Consider the following 21,439-nt stretch of genomic DNA (forward strand, 5'->3'; position numbering starts at 1 on the left):
TTCTATTTTTAATTAAAAATGAAGGAGGTCGAATCAGGCACCGGTCTCAATCGTATCTTAAGTTGAAACTTGATTTAATTACATTTATTACATGTTTACTACAAATAGTTTCTTATTTCACTCTGTCTTCATCTCAACATTTTCGTAAGTGCAGCCTTTGAACAAAAGGCTCATCTTCGCAAGTACAGTTCCATTCAATGAATGTACCTTTATCTCTTATATTTGAATTTTTGTTATAAAAAAATCAGATAAAGATTGAGTAACATCGTATCCTCTTATTAAACATAAAAAGCGTACAGTTCCTTAGAAATTTCCTAACTGATAGATGAACCAATTGCTATGTAGAGTTTTTTTTTTCCGGTTTTGAAGACAGATATCATATATTGCACACATAGTTTCATGAAAATCCTTGAAAGGATCTTCAAAGTTTTACATTAAGTGAAAGAAACAAATCAAAGATATTGTCCGGATCGGAATGAAGCAATAGTCGGATGCTCAAATAGTAGACATTCAACGGACTTTGAAGAACAAGGTATTGGCTCCTTCTAACAGTGTGTATGGCCAATCTCTCTCTTTCCTCACTACAAGGTAATCCGTACGTATATCCAAGCATCTAAATTGTAATCCATTGTTATAAAGATGTACTATGTCTATTATAACTGACATGGATAAAAAAAACTCAGTACAAATTACTAACTTATACTTCTGTATTTATAAATTCCTACACTTCAACATTTTTGAAATTCAACTTTAACACAGACAATGGTTTTGAAGCACAACAACCAATTGCCTAACCAGCACTTCCGCAAGCAATGGGACCGCCGTGTTAAGACCTGGTTCGATCAAGCCGGTCGTAAGAAGTCTAGAAGAATTGCGCGTGTTCAAAAGGCTGGCCGTATTGCCCCTAGACCCATTGATGGTCTCCTTCGCCCTGCTGTTCGCTGCCCCACCGTCCGTTACAACATGAAGTTGAGATCTGGCCGTGGTTTCACCCTCGAAGAACTCAAGGTAAACAAAGAGAAAGCAGAAATAAATCAGATAAAGTGGACAAAATGCTGATATTAGGATATTGAAAAAATAGGAAGCTGGCATCCATCGTAAGGAAGCTCGTTCCGTTGGTATTGCTGTTGACCACCGTCGCCGTAACAGATCCAACGAATCTCTCGAACTCAATGTTCAACGCTTAAAGGCTTACAAGGCTAAGCTCATTGTTTTCCCCCGTAAGGCTGCTAGCCCCAAGAAGGGTGACTCTGAAGCTGCCGAAGTTGCTTCTGCTGTTCAATTCCGTGGTGCTCTCTTCCCTGTTGAACAAGTTGCAGCTGCCCCTGAAGCCCGTGCTATCACTGCTGAAGAAAAGAAGGGTAATGCCTACATGAAGCTTCGTTACGCTCGCTCTGCTGCTCGTACTTTGGGTGCTCGTGAAAAGCGTGCCCGTGATAAGGCTGAAGAAGAAGCTAACAAGGTAAATTGTGTATTTATATATATAGTATTAATTGTATCTAACATTCTTTCATTGTATTTTATAGAAGAAATAAATTTCTTTAAAAGTTATTCTACAATAAATATTTGTGAAATTATTAACATAAAAAAGCTAGAACGAAGGAAATTTGCCTTTATATGATCGCTTTGCTGTATTTGATGTGGAATAATGAAACATGTAATTTGTAATTTTGGCGACTTTGAGTAGGCAATATCGCATTAAGAAAGACCTACTGCTGTCAGAATTCAGATAGCGACTTTTCGTTTCCTATGTTGGCTTTTCGATTTATATTAATGGTGTACATGGTCGTTTTATATAAAAATTTGCTTCCATAGTTCAAATACAGTACTTGTTGGCAATAACAATCAATCTCACGAATCTTCATAAATGAAGATAGCTTCTAAGAATACATTGATTTTATTCATTGCCTCATCTTCAGTCAACTTCATTTACCAATGATTCGGCTTTTTCACAATGTAGTGGCAGTACTTCTATGCCATCGTTTCGTGTGATTGCATTGCACGCCTTTATTTTGCTTTATATAACGACTCTGAAAAAAAAAAAAAAAAAAAAAAAAAAAAAACAGGCTGCTCATTGATGTTATATTGAAAATATGTATTTATTGATAAATGCAATTAAATATTTTATTACGAAGAAAATGAATGAGCAATGATGATAAAGAATATTTTGGCTGTTCTCTACTCATTCAAAAATGCTTTGTCTTTATATCGAAATCTAATAAATTGTCGATAACAAGGGACACGCTCTTGAATGAAGGAAGTAAAACTAGTGCAAGTGCTGTTGTTACCTTATTCAAAATAAAAAAGTGTATCGAACCGTATCCTAAGTAAAAAAGCGTAACCAAAGTAAAAAAAAAAAAAAAAAAAAAAAAAAAGCGTATTGTGAAAGCTACAAGAACTTACCTGTTGAAACTCAAATTGTATGTTTGAATCTTGAAAGATTACCTTTAAGGTTTATTAAAAAAACCAACCAAGGGTATTGAATTCAGACCGTCCAACTTTGGTGAAGTCCTGTATATGGAATCAATCAAACTTAGTAGATGTAATGTCAATATCGAATAAGCCATTTTGAATATTGATCCTGCTGCTATCCCTAAAAAAAGCTTTAACATCCTGTAAGCGGAACTAGAGATGTGGCCATCTGCGATTTTTTTTCTTGCAGTAAGATAAATACAAGTTTCATCTCTCATTTAGTAACCCGACAACAATATGAAAATAATCCGGATTGAAAGAAATGCGTTGAACATTATAATTATAATTGGTGAGAATTTACAATTGAGGAACGATAAAGTTGACTGTGTGGTTATATCCACTAAAGAAAAAGCAATCAATCATCCTAAAGCTCTTAAAGATGACAACCCCTCTATGTTCGTCCAACAGCCTGAATCAATTATGGCAGCTAATTTTTTCTTCTTCAACGTTCGATGTTATTATATTCAAAAATACATCATAATGAATAACATCCTATCTCCTAGCTTGTGTTGCAAAAAAAGAAATCGTGAGAGGTTACAATGACCGATTTGGACTCTTGTCTTGATAACATCAACAAACTTAGTATGTAGTCTATCCAGTCCATACGTCAACAATTGTCTTCTACTGTCAGCGAATACTCTAACAAATATCATCGTATTTTAACTCAGGAATCCTCATCTGTAGACAGTATATCTTACTGTGGTAATTTTATCTATCACCACCTTATTATAGCCTAAATTCGAAATCTGAGGGATTCTACGCCGATCACTAATGTTTTTTTTTTCTAACAGTGGTGGCAACTGCTACTCTAACCAAAGGTAACTTTAATATTGCTACATTAACATGAAGCGGATTTCTCTTAATATTTTCTTTTCTTATCTTGATTTGGGCCTGTCTTTTAATCAATATCTTATGTCTGATTAATGTGAATCAACAAACGATAGCCTTAGAAAACAATACTTTAGAATAGGCATAAATAACAGTGAACTGATAAATTCAATTCATCCAATCTATTCAAGATGTATTTATATATATGAAACTCAACAATATGTTTTCAATTGAGTTGAAATATGTATACGCAAACACAAATTTTATTTAGTGAACATTGTTTGTACCTTCGTCTAATTGGGTGAAAGAAGAAGGTACGCTGTTGTTTAATTTAATTCTAGGCGATGATGGTAATGATTGTTTTAATGTGGATGAAGAGGAATAAAATGAACTTGCTTCGCTGTTATTTCTTTTACGAGCAGCGTCTTGACGCATACAATCTTGCCTTACAGCTTGAAATGCATTGAGATAAGTAACAACTGCATGGTCTTCTAAACAAGTTTTTGTAATATAAACCTCTTCTGATAACATGGAGGATGAACGATGAAGTGTAAATGAGGATGTAGTGTCTTCTTTTTTAGGTAAATTTAAATCAGGTTCTGATGCACTTGACTCAGACAGCTTTCTCCTGCTGGTGGTTGTTCCAGGAAGCGGCTGGGTTGCGAATTTCTTAGGATATTGATTGGGTTTCGCTTGACGTCTGAATTGATAGACACAACCAGGAACATATAAAAGTGGGTATCTTGGTTCCTTTCCGAAGTAAATTTCTTTTCTTCGTGCTTGAATGATATCAAAACATTCTTTACGTAGATCTGGGTTTGAGTTCATTTTACTGCTGCCTCCTAAACCATCGACAGCAATGGCTGAGTCCATGATAAGTTCCTTGGCACAAGAAGCAGCGCCATAAGATAGTCTTGCGACGAGATCATCATGGCATACAAAGCTATTGATATACTCTTTATATTTTTCACACAAGTCTAGAGAAGCACAAGCGACAGGAGCGTAGCCATAACAACGTACTTTGAAGTCAGGATTATTAGATAGCTCTCTTAATTGATCTATATGATCTGCAACCATCATAGTCAAGATTGCTGCTGTACCTGCGCCTAAGGAGTGACCTGTGATAATAAAAGAAGACACACGTTTTACCTTTTGTTCACGGACATATACAAATATTTGAGGTATAATCCTTGTAAAGAACCATTGAGCAGAAGCTAATAGTCCTGAATGAACAAGCCCTCCTTTCCAAGGTCTATATTCACAGACAAGATCTGTAATACAATCATATAAGCTCTAAAATAAACATAAAAAAGGAATTAGAAATGCTACTCTTTTGTTAATGCATTTCAGTTAAATGTTACCCAAGTACCACGAATACCCAATACAACCGCTTCATGAACTTGATCATAAGAAACAAAATAACTTGGCTGAAATACAGCGCCTTTACGCAAGCCATATTCATAGCCTAACAAATCTTCTTGGGGTATCTTTAAATAACGAACAATAGCTTCTTTGTTGGATTTTGTTTTCATCACATCTATGTATTACGTTCAGCCAATATGATACACATAAACTGTTTCTTTTACTAGACCTTTCAGATACTTTGCGTAATCTCCAAGGTAAGAAAGGCCACGCCAACCCTAATATATTTATACACTTTAGCAAACAGTTATCCGTTCAAACACTCTTTACTATACATAAGCAATGATAGCATGTCCTAAAAAGTAATAGGCCTCATCCAGAAACTTTAAATCCGTAATTTTCTCTGCAGGAGGCTCTCTATGTAAAAAGCACGTGAGTAATATACAGAAAAGGCATCAGATATTTACCTTGGAATCTCAGCATAAAAGCTTTGCAATAAAGTCAGGGAGGATAATAATTGCAATATTGTAATTTTAAATCCTTGGCCCTAATAAAGATAACATGAGCTACATATATGATTATACAAAACGAGTACATACAAAAGCATTAAATAATTTGACTACAGCACGCAACAAGGTACGTGTCTGAGGGCTAACAACTAACCCAATCATACGATCCAAGCTAGGATGAGATAAAGCGACCTCTTCAAATGATTCATTGATCCATTTAAAGGCAAAGTTTTTATCACCAAAGTTATGACTTTTAATACTTGCCGTATCAGAAACTTCCACCTCTTCCTTCTTTTTATTTTCACCATCCATTTTTGGAAAATCAACATTTGTTTGTTGTAAATCCAGGTTATTATGAAACATGAGATTGACTGTTGAATCACTTTGTGGTTGCATCTGAGGCTTTTTAGACTGGATTTTATCGACAATAACAAGGTTTGGCTCAACTGCATCATGATAGTTATTCATGAGTGTATTGTTACTGTTACTGCTATGCGATGAATCAGTTGTATATACACTTGGACTTTGTGACGATAGAATTGTCCCCATAGAAACGTTCGGGTGATTAAAGTAAAAAGGAGATAAAGTATCACTACTAATATCATTGTCTAATTGGAATGAATATCTAACTCTAATTTGAATAGATCCAATAAAAGGTGTCATTGAATGTTTACTATGACTTGGATGTATTTGATATGGTGGTAAATCAAACAGGTCTTCTACCTCTTCGTCTCCTTGGTGATCGACAGATTTTTTAGTGTAATATTGCTTTAATTTGGGCATTGACATATTTGGCATATGCGATTTAAGAAACGTATGTGGCAATTGAATATGTGCTGGCAAGTACCTTTTAACGTGATATTCATACATTGGAAGGAAACTACAGAATAACGTATTAGAAATTCAGTCATTCTTTTTCTCGCTTTGCTTGAATTTTTACGTAATAAAAACAGAATCTCTATTTTTTAACTGAGCAATTTTTAATTTAGCTTTTCCAATATGTCTCATCTTTGATCTATACTTTTTTTTTTTATCGTACAAGTCAAGCTCGATTGTATCGAATAATTGATTATGATAGGATACAGTAAACAAGAACCCTTCATTCCAGTTGCCATTAGTATGTTTCGACCTTGAAGAAAAGTAATGTTGTGAACCCATCCTAAGTCTCATGAGCGGTCTTGAAACAGGGACGTCACTTCGAACATTAAGCAAGTCAATCTATTTTTATTTTATAAGATTTCTTTTTTATATTTTAGACAACGTGTTCTGTATTATTACTTGTAGTTTCCCGAGAGGTAATTGTGTAGCTGTTTGAATGGCTTCTCTCTTGTCCCATTCTTTTCTCAACTTTTCAAGATCGGGAAGTGAAAGTCTTCTGTGGTGTTGTTTCGGAGTATTATTACTTTTGTCATCCTCATCTTGTTCATTAGGTGACATGTTGAAAAGGAATAATAAAGAAAAGGGTAAAGTAAAAAGGGAAAAAGGTGTAAAAGCGAGCGGGAATTTACCATTTTAAAATGATTGAAAAGTTAAGCACGTGTTTATTATATTATGATTTAAAAGAATATAAAAATGCGCACGGAATATACAAATAAAGGTTTTTATATTTACAAAACGTTCTTGTTGTTCAACCAATCCAAGGCTTCAACGATTCTTTCAATCATGGCTTGTTCAGAAGCACGGATAAAAACACGAGGATCATAGTACTTCTTGTTGGGCTTGTTGGGTCCTTCGGGGTTACCAACTTGAGATTGAAGGTAATCCTTCTTGTTTTCATAGAAGTCTCTGAGACCCTTCCAGTAAGCCCATTGAGTGTCAGTATCAATGTTCATCTTGACAACACCGTTCTTAAGAGCAACATCAATTTCTTCACGTGTGGAACCGGAACCACCGTGGAAGACAAAGTAGACGGGCTTTTCATCGTCGGCCTTAAGTTGTTCCTTGACGTAAGCTTGGTGCTTACCCAAGAGTTCGGGGTGCAATTTCACGTTACCAGGAGCATAAACACCGTGGACATTACCGAAAGCAGCAGCAATGGAAAACAAGTCAGTGATCTCAGAGAAACGACGGTAGATTTCCCAAATGTCTTCGGGTTGTGTGTAAAGAGCAGAGTTATCAACACCAGTGTTATCAACACCATCTTCTTCACCACCAGTGATACCGATTTCCATTTCCAACAAACAACCCATGGGAGCCATACGTTGGAGGTACTTGAGACAGGTCTCAATGTTTTCCTCAACGGGTTCTTCAGAAAGATCCAACATGTGGGAAGAGAAAAGAGGTTCACCGTGAGCCTTGAAATAGGCTTCATCAGCAGCAATCATACCATCGAACCAAGGGAGCAACTTCTTGGCACAGTGGTCAGAGTGGACAAGGACGGGAACACCGTAGGCCTTGGCAACGGCACGGACATATTGAGCACCGGCAACAGCACCGAGAATAGAGGCTTCTTGGTTCTTGTTGTCAATGGCCTTACCAGCAAAGAAAGCGGAACCACCGTTAGAGAATTGGATGATGATAGGAGATTGGTTCTTCTTGGCAGCTTCAAGAGCAGCGTTGATGGTGCTATCAGTAAAAATAAAGTTTTAATGCAAAATTGCATTGAAAATACAAGGGCTTTTAAATGAAAATCTCGGGGTTTTGTTACCCAAATATCCCAAAAAAAAGCCATTTTTTTTTTTTTTACTTACCTAGTAGAAGTACAGTTGATAGCAGGGATAGCAAATTTGTTTTCCTTGGCTACAGTTATATTGTTAATGAATTGCTATACGCGATTGAATATAAACATAACACATACCATAGTTAAGGAGCTTTCTAACGTTGTCACCAGTAATGACACCAGCAGGAACAATATCGAGGAGACCCATTTTTATAAAATTTAATGTAATTTAATTTACAAAAGGAAAAGAAAAGTAAGAAAAAGATAGATAAAGGCTTTATATAACTTTCGATTTTATCACCGCAATAAGTTTAAAACAAAAGATCAGTTTTAGATCCATTTCCTTTTTTTTTTTTCTTTTTTTTTTACGCGTAAAAAAGAATTGCATTAATATTGATGATACACCACCCCTGCAAACAAGATACAAACTATATTCTCTCTATAATACAGAGACTATATAATGACTTTTATTATTTACAAAATATGTCATGTCATATTGTTAATAGTATATTAGGGGTTAAAGATCAACTTGGCTGATAATAGATTTGAGTGATTGATTGCAACGATATAAGCTGATTACTGCTGATAGACGAAACCCCGCCTATTGAATTCTAAAAATGGGAATGAGTAAAACTTGAAGAAGTGGAAGAGGAAAAATGAGTATTGCAGAATTTATTTATTTTTTAAAAGAAACAATAAATTTCATTTGTATGTGCATGTATAGTTGAATATGAATAACAAAGTGGTTTAAGAGAAAAAAATAAAATAAAAAAGGACGGCTTGTGTATCTTAACAAGCATATCTATTATTGAAACAAATGATTAAAAATCACATTTTAAATGAAATTAAACTTACCTTTTTGTCCATTCGCGTGCAGTGCTGTCATGCTCTTCACGGTTATTCAAATATTCTTGAGCAATAGAACCAACCAATGGATCGTCTAATACAAACAGTCAGTGAAAATTGTCTTAGAAAGCTTGAGCATTTTCTTACGTGGATTGGCGTCAGTTAATAAAGAACAAATAGATAGCAAAACTTTAGAAATAGTTAAAGCTGGTGACCAATTGTCCTTGAGGATATCAAGGCAAATAGCGCCTTGACTATTAATGTTACAGTGATAAATACGTGTTCTGAACACCACCTAATAATTAAATTCCCCCAGCAAATTAAAATGATTTTCTTTTTCTTTCTTTTTTCAAAAAAAAAATTACCTTTGGAGGTTTAAAAGGATAATCTTGAGGAAAGTGAACGTCTAAGAAGAAGATACCTCCAGCATAAGGAGAATCAGCTGGTCCAGCAATTGTAGATACCCATTCATATAAGTTATCACCTTTAGGTCCAGCACTATTTTATATTCTATTAATTTAAAATGTCCTCCTCTCTCTTCATTCCACAAAGTACAACTACATTTACCTGCAGTTAGAAGGCGGATCAAGAGAGATCTCTGCTAATTCTTTTGTAATTCTGCAGTGGTAAAATTAGATCTAAACAGTTCACTATCTCTACATGTACACTTACCTTTTGGCGCTGCTACTCATTGTCTTTTCAGCAGTCTTCCTTTTTATAACTTTCTTTGCAGCAGGAGCAGCAGTGATATTGTTAGTGTTGGTTGAACTGCTTGGACTAGTTTCAGTTACAGAACTAGGTGTAGTACTAGTAGTCGTTGTTTTGCTGCGGGTCGTACGTGTATTGCTCATTTTTCAAAACAATAAAGTCCTTTAGTCTTTTCTTGGTAGCAAGTATTTATACAAAGACTGATGTAAGAAGATTTGAATTTTCTCTCAAACAAGATGAAATGAAAGAAATTTCTAATGTGAGTTAATGTGAAAAATACTAGAAAAAATTTTTTTGACTTGTTGAAAAAACATTTGACGCGAATAAGCGCATTTGATTGGTCGCATTTTTCTGATAAATGAGTGTTGTTTCTGAACACGCAAAAACGCGCTTTTGGTTATTCAATAAATATATTGTTTGTTTTTTCATCTTTAGATGCAAAGTAGTTAAACTGTAATTGCTGTGTGCTTTTTGCTTTATATATTCCTAACAGCATTCACTATAGTTTAATAATTACTTGAAGCATAAAAAGAAAAGTTTCTTCTGTTTACCAAAAGTTTGAATTATGATGACGCAGACAATAAAACTCCGCAGTTTTCTTTTTTTTTTTTTTCTTTTAAATAACTTTTTATCTACACGTTTATTTTTCAGTAAATTTCAAACAAAAAGACTCGCCCAAGTAATGCAACGAGATGCTTTGAAAAAGGCGTTTACATTATAAGTATTTCAATAAACTGTTTTTTATGCTTAATTTGAAGGTCGCTAATTTTCTTTTGAATCTTATACAAGCCATGAACGGTTCGTCGTTGAAGTAGATCCCAGTCATAAATTTATCAAAGTAAGAAAAATAATTCTGTTATTTTAGCATGCTATTTCTAAGAATGAATTCAACTAAATATAGGGCCTTGCGGAACTAACAATACAACCACTTGTCAATAAATTAGCAAATATAAGACTTAATTGTCGTCAATGCAGTAAGCGAAGAGCAAATGTAATTAGAAAAAATAGCTTACCAACTGAAACTTTCTTTTAGAAATCCAAAAAATCTTTGTGGACGATACAGCTGTTGAGTTTACACATTCCGATGCAGTTGATGATCTTAATTTGGGAACAAATACAACAATTGCTCATCACCAAGTGTATAAAAGCAAATATTTAAACGCTTTAAGAGAAGCAGACGAAGGAGAGCTATTAATTCAGTTACCCGCCGATTATATTAAACAGGTAAAAAAAAATTGTCATGATTTTATGTGTACGCATATAAATTCATTTTGTTTTGTCAGATTGGAACAAGAGTAGACATGAGCCAGGTGCCTCAACAGCAGCTGAAATCACAGCAACAAAAAGATGAAATTGTAGATAAACCACCTAAAATAGAACCAGTTTTTGCTTCACTTATTATTCGAATTGAATACACGCTTGAGAATCCTCGAAATGGCATTGTTTTTGTACAACAGAACGACGAAATTGCACCCTATGTAAGTACAAATTTTGACAATCTAATATGATATTTTAATACAGGAACATAGCGATCCAATCATATGTATACAGTCAATCAACCATTACCAGGATCAACACGCTCATGGTTACCGTGTGTTGATCGAATGTCCGAAAGATGCACATGGGATATGGAATTTATTGTGCCAAGAAAAGAAAATGGAATATCAATACCAGAATATGATGGGGAAGGTTCATTTGATGAAGAGAATGGAATGATGGTAGTTTGTAGTGGAGACGTGATTGAACAGGTATTACACCCAACAGATTCTACCAAAAAGATTGTTCGATACAGCCTTTCAGTTCCTACGCCTGCACCATTTATTGGTTTTGCTGTTGGACCATTTGAAATGATAAAGCTATCACCTCAGCAACTGCAAGAAGAAGTTCTCACTGCTGCCGATTTAGATGAAAACCAACAGCAGAGCTTAATGGCCGAAATCAATATGATGTGTAATATATATGCTTTTGGATTACCGGGATTCGAAGAAGAGCTGAATGTCACGTGTAGCTTTTTAATGCACGTAAGGACACACACTGGTTAATGTGTTTTTATTGACTTCTAACAACTTTTATCCAAAGGCTATGCACTTTTATACTCAAGAATATGGCTCGTATCCATTCTCAGACTATAAACTAGTGTTTGTTGAAGACGCATGGTCAAATATTGCTTCAAGTGCATCCTTAGCCATTTGTAGCTCTCGATTGCTACATTCTGCTGATATTATTGATCAAATTTATCAAACTAGACGTGAATTAAGTCAGGAATTGGCAAGACAATGGTTTGGTATTTATATTGTTCAAAAATCATGGCCAGATACATGGTTAGTGCGAGGATTAGCAAACTATATGGGATCACTCTTCATCAAGAGGCATCTGGGAAACAATGAATACAGATTAAGACTGAAGAAGGTAATACTATTAACCACTTTTTTTATATAACTAACGTGCATTTGTATTAGGATATGGAACTTTGCTGTTTATTGGATATTAATAGACCACCGGTTTATAATACCGCATTACCTTATCCTATTGATCCTGAAGACCTCGATTTTATCGAATTAAAAGCACCTCTTGTCGTTTATATGCTTGATAAAAGAATGTGTAAAGGAGGAGGAACGTTGGGTTTATCCAGAGTATTACCTAAAATCCTTGTATCAGCAATGAGTGGAGAACTGGCACAAAATGCGATCAGTACACATTATTTTTTGAGACTGTGTCGAAAAGTGAGTGGGTTTGATACTAAAGTATTTGCAGAACAGTGGGTCTATAGAAGTGGATGCCCGAAATTTTCATTTTCTTTCCATTTTAATCGAAAGAAGATGGTAGTTGAAATTTTCATGCGACAAGAAAACACAAACGCGTTAGTCATTGGCCCTGATAATATGTCGTATGGTGTTGAATACCAAGAGCTTATGGCGCCTCTTTTTACTGGTAACTTGACTGTTCGAATCCATGAAGCTGATGGCACACCTTATGAACATATTCTCGACATTCATTCAGACAAGCAAAAGTTTGAAGTTCAGTTCAATACAAAGTACAAACGTATTCGTAGAAACACAAAACGTTTTCAAGCTAAGCAAGCTGCTGCTGCTGCTGCTGTGGCAGAAGAAGAACAAGAAAACGAAGAAGGTGGTGATCAAACGACTGTACTTGGCATTATTCCTAGCTTGGGCCTTGGAATGCCTATATTTGAGGATCCAAATCGAAAGAAAGAGTGGAGAATAGTGGAATGGGGCCAAGACGAAGAAGATACAAGTGGTGCAGCAAGTGCTATGTTTGATTGGATTCGTTTAGATGCGGAATTTGAGTGGGTTTGTGTGGTTGAGTTTAAACAACCAGATTACATGTGGGCAGCTCAGCTAACAAAAGATCGAGACGTGGTAGCCCAGCATGAGGCTATTGATGCTCTTAAATACATGCCATCTTATGCTACATCGACAAGTTTGCTTCGTGCTATTATGGATCCTAAATGTTTTTACAAGATTCGTATGGAAGCCGCTTATGGATTAGCCAGCTGTGGTATACCTAGTTTGAATTGGGTCGGTTTGCATCAACTCAGCAAAATGTTCCATCAACGCTTTTGCCTTCCTATCAGCAGTCAATCTTCTGGTAATGATGGAAAGACCGATGAATTACCGCTTATACGCTCCATACCCAAACCCAATAACTTCTCAGATTTATCAGAGTACTTTCTTCAAAAGGCTTCAGTTGTTGCTTTTGCTCAAATTCGTGATGAACGTGGATTAACACCAGTTAAAATCCGTCAATTTTTGTTGGATCTTTTACGATACAATGATAATATTGGAAACGAGTTTTCCGATTGCTACTACGTAGCAACACTCATTTCAGCCTTAGGCGACGCTCTGATACCTACTGCAGATGAAGGTTTTCAAGTGGATGATCCTGAAGGCGAACAAGTCAATGCTGCGGCCAAGGCAGAAATTGAGCGCTTCAGGACGCTCGATTATGTTATTCCTAGTTATCACAATATCATTACAGTGACCTGTTTAAAGGTATTTTTTTTTTTAAAAAAAAAAAAAAAAAAAAAAAAAAAAAAAAAAAAAAAGTGAGCTTATTCAATTCTTTTTTGTATAGACAATGACTAAACTGATGTTAAAAAACTTAATGCCGGTGGATTTATCTTTATTTATACAGTACACTCGCTATGGCAACTACTTAGAGGTGCGCTTAGCAGCATTTGATAGTCTCTACATTTTATGTGGATTGTCATATCCAACTTTGAATCAATATTTACTTAACATCATCAAAGGAGATCCCTCTGTTTATGTGTCTCATTATGTAGCACGTTCCATGCTGGCATGGTTAGGCTTGGCCCTGAAAGAGACTTCCGATACGAGTGCGATGAATATATATGCTGAAGAGTTTGCAGAAGAGGAAGGAAAAGTAGTAGTTGATGATGATCGATCCCTACTACAAAAAACACCACAACAAGAGTTCCAAGCAAGTATTGAGAACATACGAAAGCGATTTGAAAGCGATATAGGATTGCAACAGACTTTATGGGAATTGCTAAAGTGAGTTAAACAATCAAGCATCATAGATCAATAACTAATTATTAATTTTGCAAGTAGCTCAGCAGAAAATGCTAAATTAGACCACTGTGTCCGTAAATATTTGCTTCAATTCTGTGAATATGTTTTCAAGCCTATTGATGTTGGACTAAAAGTAACTATCCGTGTTCCAACAATGCAGCCTCAAGACATGAGTGAAGACACATCGGAGCCTTCAACACCAACTCATCAACAACATCAGCCGCCTATTATACGTTTCAGTAAGCCAAAGCCACGTTCAGAAGAAAAAACTGAAAAACATGTCAAAAAACCAACTATACATATTAAAGCAGAAGCTCCTTCGCATGATGTACATCGCGTATCTTCTACAAAACCAGAAGTCAATGCTTCCGCTGCTTCACCAATGTCCATTGATCAACCAGAACGAAATGTTACTATTCGTGAGGATGTCAAACCAGCTGCATCTAGCACAGCTCCTACTACATCTACGCCAAACATTATAACTCTTCCCATTTCAAACCAGCGAAAACACGAGAAGCAAAAATTACAGCCAGCAGAACGTGCTTCATCACCTACAACTACTTCTACGCATGTACCTGCTCAAAAGTCCAAACATAAAAAAGTAGTTGATAGTGTGACAGCAGAAGAGCTAAAGAAGTGTAGACGGGTGTTAAATAAGATAAATAAGCATGGATGTGCTTTACCATTTGTTCAACCTGTAGATGAGGTGTTAGATGGAGCACCAAATTACTATAAAATTATAAAGTAACGAATGTAGCATATCATTTTTGCAAACCTTACTTATACTTTTTTTAGGAACCCAATGGATTTAAGTCTTATTAAACGCAAAGTTGAAAACAAAGAATATACCACTTTCCGGCAATTTGAAGACGATATTCGCTTAATGTTAAATAATTGTTATACCTACAATGGACCTGGAACATATGTATATAATGAAGGCCAAGCTCTTGAAGCCGTGTTCGAAAAAGAAATAGCCAATTTGCGTGGTAAAGAACAAGAAGAGCCACAGAATATAACCATTGTAGAAAGTCCTGCTGCTGTTATACCACAAACCATTGTTCATGACGCACCCAAGATCATAAAGTTGAAACAACCGTCTAAACCTAAGCAGCTTAGCACTTTTGTTAATCCATCACCACCTCGTGAAGCTCAAAATATAACAACAACTGATAGTCCAAAGAAATCATCGACTCCAATTGGACAATCGCAAGACATTGCTAAACCTGCAGTATCTCTCGTCTCTTCTTTACCTGAAAAGAAAGTAAAACGAATGACGGATTATGAAAAAATGGAAACCATCATTCTTAGAGCAATGTCTAATCCGCATGCGTTTGAATTCTTACGCCCTGTGGATCCTGTCAAGCAAGGCGTTCCTCATTACTTTACAATTATTAAGGAGCCAATGGATCTAGGGACGGTTGAAACAAAATTAAGAAACAACGAATACACAAATCCCCTGGAGATGAATGAGGATATAAGACTAGTATTTAGAAACTGCTATACCTTCAATCCTCCTAACACATACGTATACAACGAAGCAAAGATGTTGGAAGAAGATTACAACAAAGACTGGCAACGTTACTTTGGTAATTATAGGCGTCCTTCTACTGGTAAAGTTGAATCGCCTGCGAATGTAACACCAGACTCAAACGAAATTGAGTCACCAAGTAAACCAACCAAGATATTAAACCCACCATCCTCTTCTAGTCAAGATGCCTTACCATCATCTGCGCCACCAAAGCCCAAAGCTCCTTTCAAACCGATTATGGATTCTAATAACAAGAAGAAATGTGAACGCATTATCAAGAAATTGTGGGCACATCAAGCCTCAGCAGCATTCCATAAACCAGTTGATGCTATTGCTGAAGGTGTTCCTCACTATTATGATGTTATAAAAAGACCTATGGACCTGTCTGTCATTCAAAGGAACTTTGATCAAGACAAGTTCAAAAACATATGGGAACTCGAGCGAGATATTCGACAGATATTTTGGAATTGTTATAGTTTCAATCATCATGGATCGTGGGTTGTGAAGCAATGTCAAGCTTTGGAAGCATTCTTTAACCAGATTTGGTCAGCTGAGTTTGCTGATCCTGATTGTCTGAAAGGAGAAGAGAAGCGTATTGCTCAGAAGGTGATTAATAATCTAACATATCGTGAGTGTGCTGCTTTGTTTAATGAGCCTGTGGATCTTTCAGCGTTGCCTGATTATGCTCAAATAATCAAAAAACCTATGGATTTGCGAACAATCTGGGAGAGACTTGAGAGTGGAAAATACACAAGCTTGAAAGCTATTGATCAAGATATTCGTTTAGTATTCAAAAATTGCTTTACCTATAATGCTGTAGGCACATTTGGCTATGAACAAGGAAAACAATTGGAGAAGTATTATCATAAAATTAATAAGGATTTGCGTGCCCGTATCAACAATAATGGTACTTCAAGTTCAGGATCTCCATCCGCTGTCAAACGACCTCCTTCATCTAGTGAAGAACCAGAACCTCCCACAAAAATTGTAAAAACTTCAAACGCATTCATGTAGAAATATTGTACATGTACTGCTTTTCATATATAGCAAATAAAATTAAGATAAATAATTACAACGAATACATGTATCTTTTTTCGATATTTTTATTCATAATTATAAAAAAAACAAAATAATTTATTTGCTTACTATGTGTTTCTCGATGTGCCCTAAGAAATTAAAAAGCTAATGAGCTGCTTTCTCAAAATAGGGCACAGCAGCACATAGTGATCTTTTTTACATGCACACAAATATTAGTCTAACTGCAATCTTTATAGTTAGCAAAAACCAAATCAGAGAGTCCTTGATATGAACTAATGAATGTAACCATCTTTCAATTACCTTTTAAACAGTTTAGTATGCCTCTTTGATGAATTTGAGCAAAATGAAAAGCTTTCCCCAATTAACATTATAAAATAATATGTGAAACTGGATTGTAGGATTATAAATTGGGTAGTAATGAATGATAATTGATCTGATCAATATCGTAACTGAAAACCATGACATCAATTTGAGCAATTCATTAACGCGTAAGGGCAGCTGTTAATCAAAGCATGTGAATAAAAAAGGGATTAACAAACTTCAAACATCAATTTTATGGTTGAAATTACAAAAAAACTACATATCTTAGGTATATACAATGTCATATGTAAAGACAGATGAAATAAAAAACGAAACCAAAAACCTAAGTGCTCTTACGTTTGGTACGTTCAACGTGTTCTAAATTCTTAAAATTAAAATTTTATTTAGGCAAGATGCATTGATGATAGATTAGTATCACGCCAAATTTTAAATTTCAAAAACGGTTTTGTTCCTTTTCTTTATTTTTTTTTATTTTTTACTATACATAAATATGTCAACTGCCGACAGTTCTGATAATTGGAGAAAAAAAAGAACCACTTCAGCAGATAAATTTGCAGTACAGCCTTCTTCATATTGGCGATCTAGCTCAAGAAACAATTATTCAACTAACACAAACTATTCAACAAAAAGTAATCAGTACAGCTGGGATTCACAGCACCAGTCCGATACAATGCAAAATCAAAAGTATGAAAGGCAAAAATCTCCACGGTATTTTACAAATGATATAAAGCCTTCTACAGAGCAGCTAGAAAAGAACGATAACGATCCGCAGACAAGTATGCCTAACGATTGGATTAATTTTTCTAAGCAAAATGCTGAAATTTCAAAAACTTCAACCAACACGCAATGGGAAAATGACTGGGATAAAAGACCTATACCGGAAAGACTTAGGGAAGACCTAAGACCAACGAGTCAAAACAAACGTTCATTTGCAAAAGAAGAATATAGATCCAGCACCAATTCTTGTAAAATGCTATATATTCAAAGCTTAGATTTTGCCTAATAATTGTTTTTTTAGATAATTCACCATCTCTTTCACAATCAACAAGAAATCACGAGTATTTACACCCTGACGACAGACTCAAATCAGATAAGAGAGCACTTTTTAGCGCATTTATTAGCCCGAAAGAAGTAGAAGCAGGTTTATTGGACGGTTCGTTATACCAAGGCGAAATGAAGATATCAAAAAACAGACAGGATGCATATGTAAAATGTGACGAACTCGATTCAGACATTTATATTGGTGGCCATAAAGATAGAAACCGGTCTCTTCAGGGCGATCTTGTTGCTATTAAGCTATTAGATGTGGAGACCATTTGGACACAAAAAAAAGAACGCGATGCTGACATGGCTGAGAAACGTAAGCTGCATAATAAATCTGTAGTCGACGTTGTGCAAGACTTAGAGGATCCAGAAGACACTTATAGTGATGAAGAAAATGATATGGAGGATCAGAAGCCAAAATATTGTGGTGAAGTTGTTGCTATAATTGAAAGGCCTAAACATACAACTTATTCAGGGTAAATTGAGAGCACTAAATGTTAAATTTAAACTTATGTTTATATTTCTTTTTTTTTTATCAGAACAATAATACTTCCTAAATCTAAGGAGAGTAATGAAACTCCTCCAGTCGAAGTGGATGGGGATAACGACAAACAGAAAGAACTACCTCGACGTGTTTGGTTTAAACCAACGGATAAAAGGATGCCGCTGATTGCTCTTTTTGGTCGCAAAGTACCAAGTGACATTGTTGAAAATGAAGAATATTATAAAACTCATCTATTTTCTGTAAGATAAATATGATATAATGTAAGCAAATTATTTAGCTAATCTCATTATAAGGCTGAGGTGTATCGTTGGTTAATCACAGATAGCAATCCAGCAGGTAGAATTATCAAAGAACTTGGACCAGTGGGCTATTTATCTGCAGAGAAAGAAGCAGTCATAGCAGATAATAGTATCATTGATGCGGAATTCAGTCCAGTTGCTTTACAAGGCTTACCGGAGCTGCCTTGGAGTATACCTGCGGTTGAATACAGAAATAGGCTCGATTTAAGGTGTGAACGTGTTTTTAGCATTGATCCTATTACTGCAAAAGACCTTGACGATGCTTTGCACATCAGACCTTTAAGAGATGGTTATCTTGAAGTTGGTGTGCATATTGCGGATGTAACATACTTTTTGAAAAAGGAATCACCATTGGACACTGAAGCAATGAATCGTGGAACAAGCACGTATTTAGCTGATAGAGTCATCCCCATGCTTCCTAGTGTACTATGTGAACAGCTTTGCAGCTTAAACCCTGGTGTAGATAGGTAAAAACGAATCTTGAATCTTATTATTATAAAATTAAGCTCTATTCTTTATTTTACATAGATTAGCATTCTCCGTACTGTGGATAATGGATAAGTTTGGAAAGATAACGAAGACATGGTTCGGTAGAACTATTATAAAGTAAATACTTCTTTCTCTCCCTTTTTACAATTTATATACCAATATGTACGTTTTCATTACTAGATCCTGCGCCAAACTGGCTTATGAGCATGCGCAAGAAGTAATTGAAGGAAGGAATCTTCCAGAAGATATTATAATATATGGAAATCATAATGCTGAAGACATTTTAGAGGATATACGCATGCTATACGATATGTCTGTGCATATGCGTCAAAGGAGAAAAGATGGCGGTTCTTTATCTTTGCACTCTGTAAAACTTACATTTGAGCTCGATTCTAATGGAGATCCTATTTCATTTGATAAAGCAGAGTCTAAAGAAGCCAACAGATTGATTGAAGAATTCATGCTCTGCGCCAATATATCGGTTGCCCAAAAAATCAAAGAAGCTTTTCCTTCTGAAGCTTTATTACGTCGGCATGAAAATCCAATTGAACGGCGTCTGGTAAAAAATAGCTTTTGAACATGCTATTTTACTTTCTTTTCTCTCTGACTTTGTTAATAGGATGCATTTCTTAGGCTGACTGATGTTTTAGGGCTTAATTTTGATGGTAGTACTGCAGGGACTCTTCAAAAATCCTTTAACAGTGTAGACAACCCAAATGTCAAGTCTGTTTTACTTATTCTGTGCATACGTGCTATGCAGAGAGCAAAATACTTTTGTGCTGGTGCATTTAATGCTGAGAAGCATCTTCATTATGCTTTGAATGAACCTGTATATACACATTTTACTTCACCAATTCGAAGATACGCGGATGTGATGGTACACAGAATGCTTCAAGCAGCATTAGACAATAAGCGTAAGTCGAAAGGAGTGTCTATTTTATCTTGCTGATTGTTTTTTTTTAAAATAGCTTGTGGATATACTCGAAGAATTGTCCAAAAGGCTGCTTACGCGTGCAATCAGAAAAAATTGGGTGCAAAGCTAGCCCAGGACGCCGATACAAAACTATATTTAGCTACATATCTTCATAAATGTGAACAGCAACATGGCCCTATCTATAAAAAGGCTGTCGTTATTATGACTGGAAAGAGTTTGTTTGAAATATATATTCCAGAATACGGGATCGAAAGCAGAATATATATGCATGGTTTACCGGTTAAAAAGTTTGCCTTTGACAAGAATACTTTACAACTAACAATATTTTGGAAGAAAGACATTCCTGTTACAATGCATAATGAAGAAAAGATATATGCTGAAATAAGAGTAAGAGATGGTGGGTATAGTGATGACAGTGATGCGGATGAAGAAGATGAATACGATGATGACATGGAAAAACTCCTGTCAGAAGGAATCGACCATTTAAAACTTTCAAAAGAAAGAAAAGAAATTAAGAGTTCAGCAGAGCTGATACCACCTGTAATGATCGACACATCTGAGTGCACGCAATGTATACAAATGTTCTCAGTCATTGATGTTCGTCTTCAAGTAAACATGGAGGTATCGCCGCCTTACATTAACGTTTATCCATTAAACCCATTTGCGGAAAAAGAGTAAACATATAAAACACTCCCATTCCTTCCTTATACGCAACTGGACTTTACAATCATAAAAAAAATAAATAAGCTAGTTTATAACATCCATTCTGAACACTTGTGCCTTTTTGTCCTACAGTTTTGTATGAAGATGCTATGATTTTAAACTCCACTCTCTTTTACTGTTTTTATTGTTGTTGCTGAGCCTTTGTAAGACCTACAAGAATATTCTCACAGACATTTGTTTTCATGGATTCGTGACTAGGAATGCGTTTGGCATCAAGCAAAAATAGATGTACTATTGTAGATGTCAGCAATGTTTCTAACGCTATCGTGTGAAAAAACCAGCACAGATTAAGTAATCCTCTATCATTTGAGTGGTTGATAAATAGCTTTGCATATTGTTCCTGAGATGTTGTCTATGGTTGTATTCAATGCTCCTATTCTTTTTAGCCTTACTCATCCAATATTTCTAGTAAATGCTTCTCAAAGGCTTTGATCATACTGATCTTGCTATTTACAAAAAAACAATGGCATTCACTTTGCAAAGCATATATTTCTCTTGGAATACTTGAAAATTAAACAAAGAAGGAAATACAGATATCTGTCAAATACATGTTATTGAACACCATGACATTGCCATCTCAAACACTGATATTGAGCTCATCTTTAAAGGTTGCAGCAGCAA

At 35.5% G+C, this 21,439-nt stretch overlaps 6 protein-coding genes across 6 annotated transcripts; 3 read left to right on the plus strand and 3 right to left on the minus strand.

The window, feature by feature from the left end:
- Positions 1–762: 762 nt before the first annotated feature.
- RO3G_11803 (60S ribosomal protein eL13) lies at positions 763–1,535 on the plus strand (the record flags this gene model as incomplete). The annotated part of the gene is made up of 3 exons (XM_067666387.1): positions 763–1,008; positions 1,082–1,462; positions 1,527–1,535. 3 exons carry the CDS (start codon positions 763–765, stop codon positions 1,533–1,535), a joined length of 636 nt encoding a protein of 211 aa, XP_067522488.1.
- A 1,933-nt stretch (positions 1,536–3,468) lies between these two features.
- On the minus strand, positions 3,469–5,639 carry RO3G_11804 (uncharacterized protein; the record flags this gene model as incomplete). The annotated part of the gene is made up of 6 exons (XM_067666388.1): positions 3,469–3,482; positions 3,588–4,593; positions 4,662–4,837; positions 4,998–5,017; positions 5,130–5,209; positions 5,262–5,639. 6 exons carry the CDS (start codon positions 5,637–5,639, stop codon positions 3,469–3,471), a joined length of 1,674 nt encoding a protein of 557 aa, XP_067522489.1.
- A 1,139-nt stretch (positions 5,640–6,778) lies between these two features.
- Positions 6,779–8,038, minus strand: RO3G_11805 (fructose-bisphosphate aldolase, class II; the record flags this gene model as incomplete). Its single annotated transcript, XM_067666389.1, has 3 exons — positions 6,779–7,736; positions 7,862–7,910; positions 7,969–8,038. 3 exons carry the CDS (start codon positions 8,036–8,038, stop codon positions 6,779–6,781), a joined length of 1,077 nt encoding a protein of 358 aa, XP_067522490.1.
- A 581-nt stretch (positions 8,039–8,619) lies between these two features.
- On the minus strand, positions 8,620–9,527 carry RO3G_11806 (uncharacterized protein; the record flags this gene model as incomplete). Its single annotated transcript, XM_067666390.1, has 5 exons — positions 8,620–8,632; positions 8,686–8,770; positions 8,824–8,971; positions 9,042–9,174; positions 9,349–9,527. 5 exons carry the CDS (start codon positions 9,525–9,527, stop codon positions 8,620–8,622), a joined length of 558 nt encoding a protein of 185 aa, XP_067522491.1.
- Positions 9,528–10,988: 1,461 nt separating this feature from the next.
- On the plus strand, positions 10,989–16,479 carry RO3G_11807 (uncharacterized protein; the record flags this gene model as incomplete). Its single annotated transcript, XM_067666391.1, has 6 exons — positions 10,989–11,334; positions 11,522–11,793; positions 11,844–13,397; positions 13,540–13,919; positions 13,977–14,681; positions 14,733–16,479. 6 exons carry the CDS (start codon positions 10,989–10,991, stop codon positions 16,477–16,479), a joined length of 5,004 nt encoding a protein of 1,667 aa, XP_067522492.1.
- Positions 16,480–17,602: 1,123 nt separating this feature from the next.
- On the plus strand, positions 17,603–20,773 carry RO3G_11808 (uncharacterized protein; the record flags this gene model as incomplete). Its single annotated transcript, XM_067666392.1, has 8 exons — positions 17,603–17,789; positions 17,843–18,344; positions 18,408–18,612; positions 18,667–19,139; positions 19,201–19,278; positions 19,342–19,720; positions 19,781–20,075; positions 20,235–20,773. 8 exons carry the CDS (start codon positions 17,603–17,605, stop codon positions 20,771–20,773), a joined length of 2,658 nt encoding a protein of 885 aa, XP_067522493.1.
- Positions 20,774–21,439: the final 666 nt, after the last annotated feature.

The sequence above is a fragment of the Rhizopus delemar genome, genomic scaffold (assembly GCF_000149305.1).
Source record: "Rhizopus delemar RA 99-880 supercont3.9 genomic scaffold, whole genome shotgun sequence".
Lineage (NCBI taxonomy): Eukaryota > Fungi > Mucoromycota > Mucoromycetes > Mucorales > Rhizopodaceae > Rhizopus > Rhizopus delemar.